The sequence below is a fragment of the Vicugna pacos genome, chromosome 13, assembly GCF_048564905.1.
Source record: "Vicugna pacos chromosome 13, VicPac4, whole genome shotgun sequence".
Lineage (NCBI taxonomy): Eukaryota > Metazoa > Chordata > Mammalia > Artiodactyla > Camelidae > Vicugna > Vicugna pacos.
The window spans coordinates 1,304,457-1,322,013 of NC_132999.1; the positions used below are offsets into that span (position 1 = coordinate 1,304,457).

General features: G+C 35.6%; 1 protein-coding gene across 17 annotated transcripts in view; it reads right to left on the bottom strand.

Moving 5' to 3' along the window:
• LOC116277794 (ubiquitin carboxyl-terminal hydrolase 3-like) overlaps nt 1-17,557 on the bottom strand; it is a 60,980-nt gene that overhangs the window by 21,747 nt on the left and 21,676 nt on the right. For 10 of the 17 annotated variants that reach the window (XM_072974003.1, XM_072974004.1, XM_072974002.1 and 7 more), the window contains 4 exons: nt 16,668-16,799; nt 6,728-6,794; nt 5,000-5,104; nt 3,070-3,153 (listed from right to left, as the gene is read on the bottom strand). In XM_072974003.1, coding sequence (XP_072830104.1) covers nt 5,033-5,104; nt 6,728-6,794; nt 16,668-16,799 — 271 coding nt within the window. In that variant the 3' untranslated portion in view covers nt 3,070-3,153; nt 5,000-5,032. Of the gene's footprint in view, nt 1-3,069; nt 3,154-4,999; nt 5,105-6,727; nt 6,795-12,749; nt 12,835-13,208; nt 13,252-16,667; nt 16,800-17,557 lie in introns of those variants that run through there. The other 7 variants (XR_012078969.1, XM_072974008.1, XM_072974007.1 and 4 more) reach the window with 3 other exon arrangements.

A 17,557-nucleotide genomic window follows, 5' to 3' on the forward strand; every position in this document is an offset into this window, starting at 1 on the left:
TGTAGGTATTCATTTAGAAATGGAGATTTCAAATATAGTCTAAATTCAAATTTATAAAATTTCATAAAAATGGAATAGTGAAGCATAAATATTAGTGCAACATTTTAAAACTCCTAAAATCTGTTTGTTTTTATTAACTTTGCAAATAGTTGTCTCATTCAGCACAAAAGATAGTCTATTTCTGGACTGTCTCATACAAACAAAAGTTAGCATAGATCATGGTATTTCATTGCTACCGTAACCAGAAGTTAAAGGGGACCATCAACAAATCCAGTTCTTAGATTTGATAATTAACTGGAGTTAGGTACCATTGATGATGTTGTTTTACCCTGAGGCATTAAAAATAATCTTGCTTTATACTTTCTCAGCAGAGAGATTCAGGAGAAAAGTTATTAATGCAAGAGTGTTATTTTCTTTCATATGCAAAAGGTATGAGTAGGATGCTAGTTTGCTGGCTAGTATGCCCAGCCTTGGAAAGGTTCATGCTACTGGGATGACGGGGGATTCAGGTTTGAAACAAAGTGGATAGTAAGAATGGTTCAAGCTGTCACACCTCATCAACAAAGCAGTTACTGTGTATGTTCGGTTTCCACAATTCTCTCTCTCCCCCATACTCCAGCTATTTTGGGTTGATAATTCATTGAAAATCTCAGGGCTTTTGAAATTGTCTGCAATAATCATCTTCCATTTATCTTTCCATCTTGTCAGTGTATAATTTTTGTATTTATATTTCCATATTTTACTTACATAATAGTAGGTGTTACATTTGTAAAGTATTTCTTACAGATTTTTTGTCAATAAGACTGCATATATTTTCATCCTTATCCTTCCAAAGACTATATCATGATGTTTAGTATTTAGATGATAATTTTTTTCTGGACAAATAAATTGTTTATTAATTAATGCTATTTGTGATGCTAGATTTACATGAGTGCCTTATTTATAAATAATGTGTAATATTTGAAATGTATGCTATATATAAATTTAAATTAGAAATGATGGTAGGTAATCTTTGTACCACTTCTGGTATTACAAAATTTATCCCACTGTAAAGCCACTCATTATGTTTTGATTCCTCATTTTTTAAATAGAAATATTTTATCTAAGTGATAATGAATTTTATTTTACCAAGTTTTCAGAAAGGCAAAATTGTAATAAATAGGTGAAATGATTTACCTTCATTGTGTCTTACTGCTGGATGGTGAATTTTTATCTCATAAAAATATTTTTATGTAAATTTTATCTTTCAGTATGTATGCATTCTTCAGACTTTGAAATTCTTATTCACAGCATTCTTTGCTTTCATCCACCAAATATTACCAGCCTTTGCTAGAGTGCTTCATATGTTCTCTCGATATTGATTTTTCCCTTTACTAGCACTCAATTTATGCCCCCAGTTTAATGCTTTAAAATCAATGCATTAAGATAAGCAGGTAAAATTTAAACTTTCTCATCATTTTAAGTATCTGCTTACCATTTTTGCAATAAAATAAAATGTTTCATCTGAAAAAAAATTACTGAAAGCTTAAAGGGAAGAAATACAATAGAAAGATGCAGAAAGAATAATAGTACACCAATAAATTGCTCATAAAGAATGCCACAAGCAGCAGTGATGAAAACAATACTTGTGCCAATTGCATAGTAAAAAGAAAAAGGACGGAGAAGGTCAAGAACACAGCTTGCTTTCACTCCTGGCTGGTAATTTTCCATTAATCTCCCCCACACACCGTTGCCTTAAGCGTACTTAGGAGCTGGATTATTCAAGGTATTGTAGCTGGTCATACATTCTGAAAAAGACTGCTGTGTTTTGAATAAGGCAACTGATTGCCCTTTAGCTGTGAAGGCAAACTTTCTGATCATGTTCACCCACTCATTTGACAAACATTTGTGTGCCTAGTCTATGCTAAGGACACAACCATGAACCACAGAGTTTCTGTCCTCAAGGAGATTTCTGCATTGGGGTGATTGCTTTTACTATTACTTACTTTATCTTGCTGTTATAGGCAACACCAGCATTAATGAGATGGCTTTCTGGCCACGATGAAAATATCCTCTGTTTCAACCAAGCTAATCAGTCTAACGGGACTTAGAACCTGACATCATGAAAATTATTCTTGTTGGAAGAGGGTTGTTTGTTTTCATGTCTGTGAATTCCACAGGGTGCTTGCCAAATTTTAGTGGCTTGAGTTATTACATAGGAAACTTTAAAATGCAAACTTCCAAGACCCACCTTTGGAGATTTTACTTAAGTAAACAAGGCTGATGCTCAGAAACTTGGATTTTAACAAGTACTTCAGGTATAATCTATTATTTTAGGGGGAAAAAAATCTTAATTTCAGATTGTGGAGTTTGTGTAGATTTTAAAATATTTCTGAATTTAAGCATTTTTTTGTTGTTTGTTTTCCCCCTTTACAGGATTTAGAACATTTCTATCTTGTGGCAGTTTCTTGTCTGAGTGTGGGATATTTCTATACAAATTTTGTTTTTCTTTCTCTCTCTTTCTCTCTTTGCACAAATTATTTTAAAGCTCAACAAAATTGCCTGTACTTTCAAGTGATACATACTGTCCCTACCAAAAAAGGGAAAGAAAGTAGGATCCTGTGCTGTAACACTGATGCAAAGTGAAGAACAATGTAATTCATCCTAATCTCCCTTAAAAATTATAAATTTCAGAGCTTCTACGAAGACCTCATAGTACATTTCACAAGGTTTTTCTAATAACAAAGGAAACTCTATAATGATTATTTTGTTTTCTGCCCGTCCCGTGCAGTCCCAAAATTCCCCTTGCAAATAACCTGGGGAGCTGACAGGTTGGTGGGGTGATAACTGAGAAAATGGGCTCTGGAGCCCTCGGATATGGATATAAACGTTAAATGACATGAACGCTGAGCTATGATCAGGAACCATGGGCATTTTCAGACACCCATACCTGAGGTTTGAGTCATTCACGTTTCAATCACACTAAAAACATGATGAAATACAGAACTCATAAACAAAAATCCTGCTCAGAAATTCTACAAGACCCCTCAATCCCATTCCACCCCTTCTCTCCCAAGGCCTGTTACTTACTTGTCCAAGTTCTGTAAGTGTTCTCTGACTTTCTGTACCAGTCCCAGCTTGGTGTCACTGACCACAAAATCATCACAGCGATAACTGCAAGGAAAACATTAATCAATGCGTGTACAGAGCTTACGGAAACCACAGTAATGGAATCACTGAAAGGCCTGGCTGCTGTCAAGACGATCACATGGCTCTGCAGGCAGTTACTGTCGCTGGTGAGTTGAAAGAGGACTTGGAACTCACAATGGAATGTTTTTTCAGAGCCTTTTCAAAAAGCCATGTAGGCAATGAACACTAACTTCTTTTCACATTTTTATTCAAAGGCTCTCCAATTCCTCTTTCAAAAATGAAATAAGCTGCTACCTGTGTTATATTCTTTTTAGTGGTGTGTAATACACGGAAAATGAAACACAAACCTCCAATCCTATTCCTGGAGCATGAAGCCTGAAGCTTTAACATCACGTGATCCTTCCCAACTCAAATTAATGGGGAGTTTACGGGGAGGGAGAGGTTTAAGTGAAAAGCAGGGTAAAGACAATTAACCTGTGGGGATAGCTGGATAAAAAATGAAAAGCTATACGTTTTATACATAATTTAAATAAATTAAATTCAGATGGCTGAGAAGAATGCATCTTTTCATTCTGAAGTGTTAGAAGACAAAAGTGTAAAAGAGTGGATACATCTTTCATGAAATTCACAACCGCTTTGAAGAAAGACATTTAAGGTATTCTTTAAGACTGATACTGTGTGTGTGTGTGTGTATCTGTGCAAGACAATAAGCAAATAATATAAGGAATCACACATAACTTCAACTTGTACATCAGCATTCATTTTTTTTCCTGAAATAAGGCCAATCTTAACAAACAACTTACAAGCTAGTACAAATACATTCTTTTGAACTGCAGCTTTGAACAAAACTACTTACTATAACTACCAAAGAATAATGACACTAACACTGCCATTCTGAGCAAACAAAACTTTGAATGCATAGCAATTAGTAAAAGTTAAGTCATCTCTAGCAGAATCCAAAAAACATTTCTTACATACCTAAAACCAGTCTATTAAAAAATTGAAAAGAGGATGAGAGAAAGGAATTTTAAAAAAATTACGCACCAAAGTATGGCTTCCATCTTTTATTCACAGGAGTCAAACTGTGAATGCTTTCAAAAACTTTAACTAAAATATGTATGTGATTATTTAATACTCCCTCCCCCCATTAATTAACTACCTACACTGACAATCAAGAACCCCTGACGTGCTCTCCCAGTGCCTGTGCTCGAACCCTAACATTTCCACGTGTAGCAAAAGCTGCCTCTTATATCCTAGACCCTTTCTCTATGGTCAAATACCAGCAATGGCAGGAGAATAATCCCTTATCAGTTTTATGACAAATACACAGAGGAATTAAATTACTGAAAAGGTTTAATTTCCTGCTTCCTCTCGGCATAAACGTGAAGGGGGTAAGGTCTGCTCTGTAAACCTGGGCTTAAGGCACTTGGTTCCTCCAGAAACCCCAGGCATCACTGACGAATGAAACTGCTCTGTTACTCTAACTCCTGCTCATGTTTTTATTTTATGTTTGCATAAATAGATGCATGTATTTCAGCTAAAACTGTGCTCAGCGTTCAAAATAAAAACACCACCAAATGCTAATGTTCATCTGGGAAAGGAAGTTTAAGAGCAAACACAGATCACCTTTCATGTATTGACATGCTGCTAGAGTAGCTAACTGAAAAGTAAACCCCTTAACCACCGCCAAAAAATGGCTGCTTTGTTTTAAGAAATGAATTGTTTCACATGATATGAAATAACTAATTCTTTTTTTATTAAAGTAGTTCTTTTTGGTGTGACATGGACTCAGGCTTTAACATTTGTTAAAGTAACATTTTCATACATTGAAATACAGACTTATTTACAGCTTGCTCCATTCTGAACTAACCTGGCTTAACCGGGTCTAGCTGCTCCCGCTCTCTTAATGGTCACCATTCAAGCAAGTTGCTCTGGGCTCAAGAGCTGTGCTAACGTGGCTGATGCAATTGAGAAGCTGAATTTAAACATTTTAATTGACACAAAATTTTACTTAACAACTGAAGCAGTATACAATATTTTTCCATTAAATATAACTTCATGGTTTTGGTAATACTGTATTTCACTTTTATGATTATACAGTGTAAGACGTACTGCAGTGCACATGGTGGGTGCACGTGCCATTTCTAGGACCGCATCTAAGCGCATCACCAGTCTAGTTTGTGTCAACAGAAAGACTCAATTAAAGTTATTTTTCTATACAATAATGCAGCACCATGTGTTTATTTGCGTATCTTATGCAGACAGCATGAGTTACAGGGACACCTATGTAAACTGTAATTGGTAGTTAAATTAAAACACTTATTTGGGGTGGGGGTGGGTATAGCTCAGTGACAGAGTGCCTGCTTCGTATGTACATGGTTCTGGGTTCAGTCCCCAGTGCCTGCATTAAAAATAAACAAACACACACTTATTTTAATTATAATATAATTAAGTTATCCTTCCGGCTTAAAAATTAAGAATGAAAATTTTTTCACTTCCAAATGAAGGCACACTAATGAGGCAGAATCAAGTCGAGAAGGTGTATCACAAATTTTACAAAGAACGGCAATTATAACTTACTACAACAGAGCAAAATTACCAAGCTGTGTAAAAAAACTTGTAAGATAATAAAGCAGACAATATTAAGAGTCATCTTCAGCAAGTGCATAATAATTTGAGAAGTTAGCTCTCTACAGTCAAAATATAATCAACGTAATTTTTCACAATCAATGAAATCAGAATGAAATGTATAATAAAAAAAATTTCTTGGTAATTTTAAGGATTTGCACTTGTAATTCTGGCCAGCTATAAAACAGCTTGAATTCTTAAGAAAGACAATCATTTTCAGATGGCAAGATGGAACAATAAATTATTATTTTAGCTAAAGGAATTATGTTTAAAATTTTGAGGTCAAGATTAAAAAGGCTATTTTATAAAAAGTGAAAGATCTTCAATTGATCCACCAAGCAACTATCAGTGAATAAAAGACCTTTCTAGTAAGATCAATCAGTTCAACATCTGAAATTTTTACGTATTTTTATTTTTAGCTTTAGATGACTTTTACAAGACAAGAAATGGTGGCCAATTAATACTTAAGGGACATTTTGTCTCAAATGACTTCCAAATTGAAATGCCTTTGTCTATTAGCAACCTTAAAAACAATCAATCTCATGCTGTAAATATTTCTTAATCTTTTATATCCATCACTTTCAGCTAGATTTAAAAAAACTTAAGACAGACATATGGGATCAAAAGCCCAGATTTACCGGAATTATTTCCCTTATTTGCTCTAGTGAGTGTTAACCTACTGAAAATACGTGTGCTCTGAAGCAGACTATCATGGAAGCAGTTACGGAAATTGTATAATACATATGTACAAATGCTACGAATCATCACCAGTTTATGGAGCTGTTAAAAGAAATAGAAGATGATGAATTTAATGACGATGTGTTCTCTCCCAGTGTTCACTGGAAGTCATGGAAGAATTTAACAAAGGTTCACTGTACTGTTAACTCTAATTCAAGATTTTCTTGAAACAAAAGGCACACTTGCCTGTATTCAGCAGAGAGAAAACATCACAGCAGGATTTACGACTCACCTGGATCACAACACAAACGCCTGAGCTCAGTTTACAAATCCCAGGAGAGAGCAAGCTTGTTTGTGACCTAGACAGACAGGTATTAGAACTTTTGTTAAAATTTATACTATTCATAATACAAATCAATAATGATTCTTACACACTTTAGCATGAACAAAGATGCACAAGATTTTAATGATAAAGCATTAAGTCGGATGCAGAATCTACAAAAAAAAAATGAAGAATGCTTTGTGATATGGGTAAATTTAGAGGTGATTTTCAGTTTACATAATCGCCCTCTGAATTCAATAATGAGTTGTTACAATAGCGGATTTACTCAACTTACATACAGTTTTGAAACTGATATGCTCTTGCTTCAGAGTCAAATCAATTATTCTAAAAAGATGCGTCAGTCTTGTCAATACAGATGCAAATACTGAAGAAAATGGGGTTTTCTGGTACTTTACTCATTAATTGGCAAAATCTTAATAGTGTTTGTAATCTACATTTTTAACTGCAATTTTAATGACTAAATACAGATCAAGCATTTCGGATGAAAAGTTAGCATCTGAATGGAGACATTCTGTATGTATAAAATACACGTTGGATTTTGAAGGTTTCATAAAAAAAGACGCAAACTATCTCTAATAATTCTATATAAATTACCATGTTGACATAATACTTTGGATAACTGGGTTAAATAAAATACACAATTAAAATTAATTAGCCTATTTCTCTTTGCTTTTTTAATGTGGCTACTTGAAAATTATAAATTACATACGGGATAAATTATTTCTGTTGGACAGCACTGCTAGTCTAAAGAATATCTAAGATGCTACCTGCCCAACATCATAAACAGGTAACAACTATAACTTTATTGAATTATAAGAAATCAACTTCAACTGGACTTAACTGGACACTGGCTTAACACATTTTAAGTTTTCACAATTATCCCTATTTGTCAAGAGTCAATTTTAGGTCTTCTTACAGTCACTCGGAAGGACATTTCCTGCTAAGATTATAAACTGCACACTGCCTGAATCTACTGCGCTCTGTGTTAGCTGATGATGATGAAAGGAAAGCATCTGCTTCTAAGGGTCAAAACTTCCAAGAGCACCTGGCACGTGGTAGAGGGTGGATACGTGTGAGCTTCCTTCCATGGCGGAACCAAGAGCTGCCTTACAGCCCTCTCCTCTAGCTGCCCCCATCCCCCGTTTTGATTTCTTCTTCCTCCCTGACCCAGAGGTCAAAAGAAAATAAGTTACAAAAGTAGGAAATAAATAAGAATTTAAATGCTGTCTGTTGCCTTAGTCTTTAGCTGAGACATTGATTCAAGTAAACAAACTAAAGGTCTCTTCCTGGTTTACCATTGTGTTGAAGCTAAGTCAGAATCATGCTTTCCTCCAACACCTGAAAACAATGTAGCCACTTTTCTTAGTTTGCCCTTCAGAAAGGTCACACCAGAATAAGAAGTACAAAAAAAGATAGTAACTTTCAGGTTGTGTTTCAAAAGCTTCTAGATTTGGCCTCTGAAATGTGGAATCCTTTTTCCCATTTTGAAAGAAAAACAGTTATAATGTATGGTTATATGTTGTAAGGTGAAAATACACCTGGTTCCGAAAATGTAACTGAAATAATATAAAAAGTGCCACCCTTTTCTTCTTTCCACTGAGAAACTGGAGCAGACGTCCAGGTTTTGGTGCCCCTTCATATAAACAGGACTTCATGTGTCTATCAAACCAAAGTCAGGAACTACCTATATCGCCTGACCAATGTTTTGGCTATTAAATTAACACTTAGGCAAGTTTTACTTTAATGATTTTAGGTGATCCTTCCAGAAAAGATGAGCTCTACTTCTAACAGACCACTTGTCACATAAGGAAAACATTTTCTTCTGTATTTAGTAAGAAGAGAGAACTGCGTAAGAAAACTTAGGCAAACTGAACACTAAAGACAAAAAAATACTTCGAAATCACATTAGGCAACATATTAGAGACGGTAGATGAGGCAATCAGATATAAAAAGGCAGAGGACGACCGGCACTTCCTCTACGCCCAACACCTTGAGACAAACTACACTATCATCTTAGCTACATACAACTTAGCCTCAAACCAAGTTCCTTGAGCCAAATATGATCCTAAAGTAATTCTACACTACTTTAAGCCAAAGGTTAACAAACTAATTAAATGTAGAGTATTACATACTGTTAAGGGCAGAAGACACACAATTAATTTGACCACCTTGTGCTGAAAGAGTATCTACCAGGTAGCAGGTAAATTTTCATAAGAAACACACGTTATTTATACTATTATATAATTAGGTTAAAAATTGATAAAAACCACAGCTTAAGTTATTTTCAATTCTGCTTACTCTAATAAACAGCAAAACTGTCCAATTTTTTTCATTACATTGATTCTTTATGTGTACATCTGTAATCTTGATTTTTTTCTAACTTCTCACATCTAATCATACCTAATCCTTTCTATGTTTCTTTATATAATCTCCCCCAAACTCATCTTTTTTCTCCTCAATCTCAACTAACATTTTGTTCTATACCTTGGTTACCTCCTTTGGGGTGATATCCCCCCAACCCCCAAATACAGTGACTTTCAAATCCACAGATACCTGTATCTGAATTAAGCTACAGTACTTGATGGTCTGCGCAATGTCGACCTCACCTCAATTTTCTTCTCTCTCACCTTTCCCCCCAAATCTTCCCTTTCCCTTCAGCATTAAATGCTTTACGTTTAGATATACGCTTTCGTCCCATACACCAACTCCCTTACCCTCCTCAGTATTTTCCAAGTAGCACCACTTAGTTCTTTTAATGGTAAAAACTATTTCCTACGTGGCCACCCCCATCTGTACTCTTTCCCCATTCTCCAAAAATTAAAACATGCAGCACGGCTCAATCACTTGCTTGTCCTACAATTTAATGTAGGTTTACTTCCTTTTAAAAATCCTAATTTTAGAAGCACTTGCTTCCTTTCTCTTTTTGCCCTGCACCTCATGCCCCCTCTAATTATAAAAGACAAAACACCAATGGCTCCTAATCAAATTATTGTCAATGGCTCCTAATCAAGTTAAAAAATAAGCCACAAAACTGAGCATCCACCACACCCAATATGTTTGTATTAATTGTATTAATTATATATGCAAGTAAGTGTAAAATAATACACGTATAGTTAAAAAAGAAAAATTTTAGAAGAATCATCTAGAGATGAAATAAACTATTTTAAAATATCTTGCTATTCATATCTTCAGAGCATTATGAATCTATTATCTCAAAATACAATATACACATAGGGTGATATTTGACATAAATGACAGTGGATGTAATTTCCTACTTCATGTGATCTCTCGAACTTTTTGTCCCATTAATCAGATCTGCTTGGTCTGTGTTTTTATTAGAGAGCCAGTATCTTTACTTTGCGGTATGTCTCATGGGCTCACAGTAACGTATGTCAGCTTGCCTCTTCCTTGTTCACCAGTAATTGCGTTACTACTGTTAGTGTTACCTTGGAGGATTTTTCCTTCTGCACATCTTTAAAAATATGTATCCATCTGATGAGGGCTGATTTGGTAATATCAAGTGAATCCACATAACTAGGCAGACAGAAACCGTAACACACTGGCCAAGGCCAGACGGCAGCAAGGGTGAGGACAACACGTGAAGCTCCGAGTCAGGACCCTCCGCGTTTGGTTCACGCCACGTAACCGTCTCACCTACCGACCAGTGGCAGTAGGCAGACTAAATATTTGCAAAGCCTTTTTTTCTTTTCTTTAGATAAAAGGATTTAATAGACATTCTGATATTTTCTTCCCATACCCCCAAGTACATTATTTTAGAGACCATTGCTCTAAAAAGCAGGCCCCTAACACGTAGCAGGTTCTCAATGAATATTTACTGAATAAAAACAATATATACTATTCTGATTTTAAGAATTGTTCACATTATGTTTGAGGACCTTGTCTCAAATAAAGGTTTTGAAGGTAAAAATCTGGGGGAAGAGAAAGAAACTGCTTATAATGCCGAGTTTTCTTCATAAAGGATCTGTATCTTTGCTTTGTGTCTTTATTATATTTATTTTTAGATATAGTTTATGGTTTTTGTCATTACTGTGAATGTTACTTTGGTCATTTCCGTTTTTAATGACTGCTAATGAAGAAAAAACTATTAGTTTTTGCATATTTATCATGCACTATTTCAAAATTTCTTATTAATTCTACCTGTACTAAAGCCCTCGAGTTTTCTGGGTATTCTATTATATAATTTGAAAGCAGAAATAATTTTTCTTCCTTTCCAATATTTAGAGCAATTGTTTACTTATTCTTTGCCTTATTTCAACAGTTAGAAGGGCCAAAGCGATGTTTAAAAATAGTGACAGGGATGTAAACGATGACAGAAACACTTGCCTTGTTTCTGATGTAACAGAAAGGGCTTTGCTTTAATATTCCACCAACCAGTGTGTGACAGCTGCTTCCTTTCTAGGGGGGACTATCATATTTGAATAGTTTCCTTTTATTTCAATGTTACCGTTTTCTTAAAAATGAGAAATGGTTTATTTATAAACGTACTTTTGCTTCTAATGGTACAATAATCTGAGTTTTCCTTTGAAAATGAATATATGAATAAATATGAATATGCAAACTTATGAAATTAATTCAGTAATTATATAATTTGTCTTTTTGACACATCTTACTGGATCAGATTTGCTTTAAGTAAACTTACAACTATTTTAATTAGCAAAATTGACTTCTTTTTGGAGTTTCTATCCGATTTTTGTCTTAAGGTTTGGAAAGTTTTATAGTAGTAATATACTTAATGTTAAATATTAAGTTTGATGCCACACTCTGATACAGTAGCTACCAATCAATTGGCAATTTAAACATAATAATTAAAATAAAATAAAAACATTCAATTCCTCAGTCCCACTAGCCACTCTCTTTTACAGCAAGGTGACTCAGGTATCCATATTTATATGAACATTCTTTTTCCAGATTCTTTTCTGTTAGAGGTTATCACAAGATACTGAATATAGTTTCCTGTGCTATACAGTAAATCCTTGTTCTTTATCTATTTTATATACAGTAGTGTGTATCTGTTAATTCCATACTCCTAATTTATCCCCCCTTTCCCCCTTTGGTAACCTGTAAGTTTGTTTTCTGTATCTGTGAGTCTCTTTCTATTTTGTAAATAAGTTCATTTGTATTATTTTTTTAGATTCCAGATATAAATGATGCCATATAATATTTGCCTTTCTCTGACTTACCTCACTTAGTATGATCATCTCTAGGTCCATCTATGTTGCTGCAAATGGCATGTTTCATTCTTTTATGGCTGAGTAGTATTCCACTGTACCTACATCTACACCACATCTTCTTTATCCAATCACGTGTTGGTAAGAAACTTAGATTGCTTCCATGTCTTGGCTGTTGTAAATGTCCACTAGCGACTTTTAATTGCTCAATGGCTACCGAATTGTATGGCACAGATGTCATGCCCAAAATAGAACTCTCTCTCTCTCTTTCTCAGCTTTAAAATTCTGAAGCTTTTTCCATTCCTGTTGTTAGTGCTACTGAAGCTACCCAAGTCATAAGGCTCCACATCAGATTCTTGAAGGACTAAGAAAATATTCTCAGACCAAACCATTTTTGACTCATTTGTAACAAGAAGTAATCAATGTACAAATTAACCTAGTATTTTAAGCAACAGTAAGGAAACAAGTCCTTTAATCTGCTGGCTATGAAGCAATCTTTATACACTAAGTCCTGTGTAATATTAGTACAAAAAAACTTTCATGTAAAAAGTAACCCTCAAGGAATGACAAGGGCAAATAGATCATTACATTTTAAATTCTTTTTCATTTCCCTGTTTAATAGATAATATCATCACAATAGGATATCTAGAGGAAACTCTGACCTCTAGTTTTACTATAAATGACAAGATACAGATACAGAAAAAAAAAGCTGATGTTCTAATGACTTCACCTATTTCAAACCAAGAAAAGTAAAAACTAAAGAACTCTTTTAGAATATAAGCTTATTTTTAAATTCTCTTTTATTCAATTCTAATGTATTGCCATCAAATCAGCCTCAAATCAGCCAATTCTGGAAAATGAGAATACCTGCAGAGAAAATCCATTTCCTTTGTTAAAAGCAGACAAGCACCAGCTTATTAAGAAAGAGACTTTTGTTTTCAGACCATGCACTAAAAGGTTTCTTTTTACTAAAATTGCAAAATACTGTTTTTAAATTTAAAAAATTCTTCTTGTTATCTAATCTTTACAACATTGAAATTTTGTGTCCAAAAGTTTACAAGGCTAGTCAATAAAAGATCTTCCTGTTTATAATCACAACTGCCTCTGAAAATAATTCACTATCAATTTAAGCCCACAAACAAAAGCTTTATTTTTATTAATTTTAATTAAAATGGCTATTTATTATAGGTGTTTAAAATCTGAACTAGAAGTCCATTTTCTAGACAAATCAATTGACTCACATTTCATATTTCTCCATTTGAAGGAGTACTTTCAAACATTACCCTGCCAAGAAGGAAAAATTCTGGTTAGTTTTAATAACCCTCTCATACTTTTGAATCTTCAGAAATTCAGCTATTACACGTTGACAAGGCTATGTCAGGTGTCAAAAATTATCTGTTCAGTATTTTTAAAATATATTAACTCTAAATATCTGTCTACGTAAGAAATCAAAGCCCCTAATTTTTAGTCTTTCTTTTTGATCCAGTACTGCACACCACATACAATTCCATTTGTGTTGACCGGGGGAGGGGAGTTGGGGTGAGAGGAAAGGAAATATTACTGAATACACAATTAACTGAACACTTGCCCTTGTGTGAAAATCTTGAGATTTTCATTTTTACTGAAATCTTCATTTGTCTCCCAAAGCACTGCGTCTGTGTCAGAACAGAATTACTCCCTTTGGTGTCGTTTTCCCTCTTTTGAAATAGTGGCCTATTTTATGCTGTTCTGCTTGGTTCATACGTGCCTCTTCTGGATGCCCTCCTTACATCACAAGTAAAGCGAGCTGCTCTGCAAGGGTGTCCCTCTTGGGAGGTATATGGAATAGCTCACACATGCTATGATTTTAGATCTTCAGGAAAAATGTTCTGCAGCCCTTCAGTCCTCCAAGAGGATCAAGAGGGCACAGTAATATAAATTTGGTATAACCTTCCCCACTTTTGGAAGATAGTTAACAAAATTCAATCTTTCAAACATCTACGCCCTGCTCTGCACCAGACACTGAGTACTGTGGTCGATACAAAGATGTGACATATGGCTCCTGCAGGCCCCAGGGACATTTACAAATAACTAACGTGCAGCAGGAAATTACAAGTATCTCAGGAACTCTGAGTTTAGGAGAGATCACATCCAGCTACAGTTGGAGCTGGGGCGGGGGTGGCACAGTGTGGACAGCTCAGTGATAACTTCATAAAGGATCTGCACAGACAGACGCACAGGGCCTCTTGGAAAAGGGAAGATAAGGACAGAAAAACAGCCTCAGAACATGTTTCAACTTCCTCAGAGCACAGAGCTCTTGGAAAAAGAGCTTCAACATTAGCTATAGTCAAAGTCTTTTGACTACAAATAATAATTAACAATCAAATAGGTTTAACCTAATATACCAACATTTTACCTCAGAAGCAAACCATTCAGTCTTACCACAAGAAATGTATACACAAGGAAAATTTACAAACTAGAGTGAAAATACTAAAGTACACTGGGAAATAATACACACAGAGACACACACCCCATGCGGAAGAAGGCCTTTTTTGTTTGTCTCTTCATCACAGTGAGGTGTGGGAAATACGAATTTCACCTGCAGCCTCATGGGTCTACCACTCTCACAGGTTCCTTATAGGCTGTCAGTATCACGCTACAGGAGCAAAATTCCCTGGCACTTTGTTCTAAAACCACAAATGGGATGGTTCTGTGACCAGCTGCAGCTCCCTGCACTTCAGAAGCTCTGGGTGTCCACACACTCACAGAAGACTGGAACTGGCCAAGAAGCCCCTGCCATGGTGTCTATTCCCCAAGGTTCAAGATCCGCCATTTAATTCCAATTCAGCCGTGAAACGATTTGTACTTTAGCACGCTACTCCAACATAAAACAAATTAAATTAAATTAAATATAAAACAAATTAAATTCCAATTCTAGTTAATAAAGGTATTCCTCCAAAATGCAATATACAAAGACATTAAAGTAGATAATCTTTATCTTTAAAGAGACCTATGAACAGAATTCCACTCCATTAAGAAAATTCTAAGGTAATTCTTTAAGTTTCCTCAAAGAGTTACTATTTCCTCATAATCTCACCAATAGCAAGAAAACCCACTGCACACAGAGATTTAGCTGTATCTCCAAACTTCCCCATTAAGCGTTTCATGCACATTACTAACTGAAAACCAAGAAGACTGAATGTTTTCAATGTCTGGTACAAACAGGATGCCATGACCTACACTGATGACTGTAAGACAGACACTTCAAGAACGATCTTAATTTCTGCTGTCTAAAGAGAAATACTTACAAACTTATAGTAACACACAGTTCTGTCAATTAGGTAGCTCTGTCATTCTAGTTTCCTGAGGGAAAGGGGGGGGGAAACTAATGAAAACACTCTAACAGCTTGGCTAACACTTAACTTTCGTAGGAGTGTTTTATGAGAACAAATGGCAATAAACTGAGCACTAGGCCTTGTGTGAAAATCCTGAGATTTTCACTTCTACTGACATTGCCATCTGCCTCTAGCTTCTCTCTCACCCAGGTCCGGACACCTTCGCACAAAGGATCACCGAAATGGTAGTGATCTGGATGGCTAGCCCTCACGAGGCTTTACTCAGTCATCACAGCAATGTTAAACCACCGACCTTTCTTTCCTTCCTTTTGATGGACAGCTTTCTACAATAACCAACTAAGGACGATGCAGAAAGGACCAGCACACAACTTCAGTAGAAAGTATGAATCAAAAGCGGTGTCTGGACTTTAAATCCCCATCCCTGCCCAGTATGACCTACGGCATTTGTGTGACATTGATTCAAGGGCTGTGTGGCAGCTACAACACATCCAAAGAGAGCCTTTAAATAGCTTGGGTTTTTTTTTTTTCTTCTTTCAATATTAAAACCCGTTTGAATTCAGTAAAGTGGTTACAACAAGTAAAGAATTGTTCATAATTTACTAGACAAGGGAAGAAATTTGCTTCACACTAAAGTTAAAACTGTAAAACACACTGAATTTCTGAGCAGACCAAATGGACATGGGTTATTAAACATCACTTGTAATCTAAACAGCCTAGTTCTAAGTCGCCACAAAAACAGACACTTACTTTATTGTCATTTATATGAAACAGACATGTAGACATTATTACAAGGAGAACAGGGCCCCCAAAATCTTTTTAAAAGATGTGATACTTTAAACAAAAATTGGTCTGAAAAGCTATAAGCAAAAATCTTGACATGTATCTACCGAAGAGAAGAGGAGACCGGAACTGTGTTGGGAGTGGGGAGAATGTCAAAATAATTTTTTAAACAAAGAAGTTATAAATTTAAGATTATATAACAAAATGTTAACTGGACAATAGGAACATGGGTTTTTATCTCAGGTGGGGCACTGAGTTTCTAATCCTTTCATTCTTCAATTAAAAACAAAACAAGAAAAAGAAAAGGACTTACAGTGAGCAACAACAAATAATAGTTACTTTTCATTTCCCTGCAGCCTACGGGGGGTGGGAAAGAAGAGGCAGCGGAGAGGCTGAAAGGGCAAAGCAAAGGGAAATCGGAATGAATACGTACAGGTGGTCCTGGTGGCCCCGTCCTCTGTGAGTCCCCACAGAACTCACAGGCAGCAGTGGCCGTCTCGACTGCTTTAGAGGCTGGGGCGAGCGCAAAGAGCGAGGAAGATGAGGAAACACTTGCACTCACGGTAAAGGAACAGTAACACTTACCAGTACGTACTGTAGCTACTGCAATCCGTACACACCGTGTGCTGAGCTTTTTCTTGCTTTTCTGACTTCTTATGGTTGATTAAGGGTATTTGTGCATCTTCGTAACTTTTTTTTTGCATGACATTCACATACCTTACAAAAATCAAATGAAAATCTATCTTAATCTAAATACTGCTTTGGAAGGTAAAGTAGTAGGAGATGATAATAAAATTAGATTGTTATCAAATCAGAAATGAGAAAGAATTTTTCCTAATAAGAGCATTCATTCCTGTAAGAACATTCAGTCACTTAGTGATTTATTAAGCTGAGTACTTAAAATATGCTCTTCTTTCGCAATCATGTATGACAGTCGGCTCTTAGTTACACACAAGACTGGGGCCAGGCAAGGAAGGTGTCATCTACGCAAACCAGTTTCAACACCAGTGATATCATCGCTTGTCAACTCCTTTGCTAGATCCTTCTGCTACGGCTTTTTCCTTTTTTTAAAGTGTTTCTCAGACGGCTAACCCCAAACTCAGGCTATTATCAAAGACGAGTTCCGTAAATTAAATAACTCAGTCACTGCCTACAGGGTCACACACTCTACTTAATACAAAATATGACAATCAGACAGTTAAACAGGACAACCTCCCATCTCTCTCTCATCAGCATGGCTGCAAATCTTTTATGTGAATGCCTGCACAATCACTCCACTCATATGGAATAGGTTTGTTTAGAAAAAATCCAAACAAAACACAACTCATGTTAACCTTATACAGACTGTTCTTTCTCTACATGGACAAAGATAATCAAAGGTTGACTACAGTCATAAAAATTAACTCTTTCCCATTCAGATTGAATAAATCGTTTTATCACAAAAAGCAAAATAAAACTGAATTGAGGGTTCACAT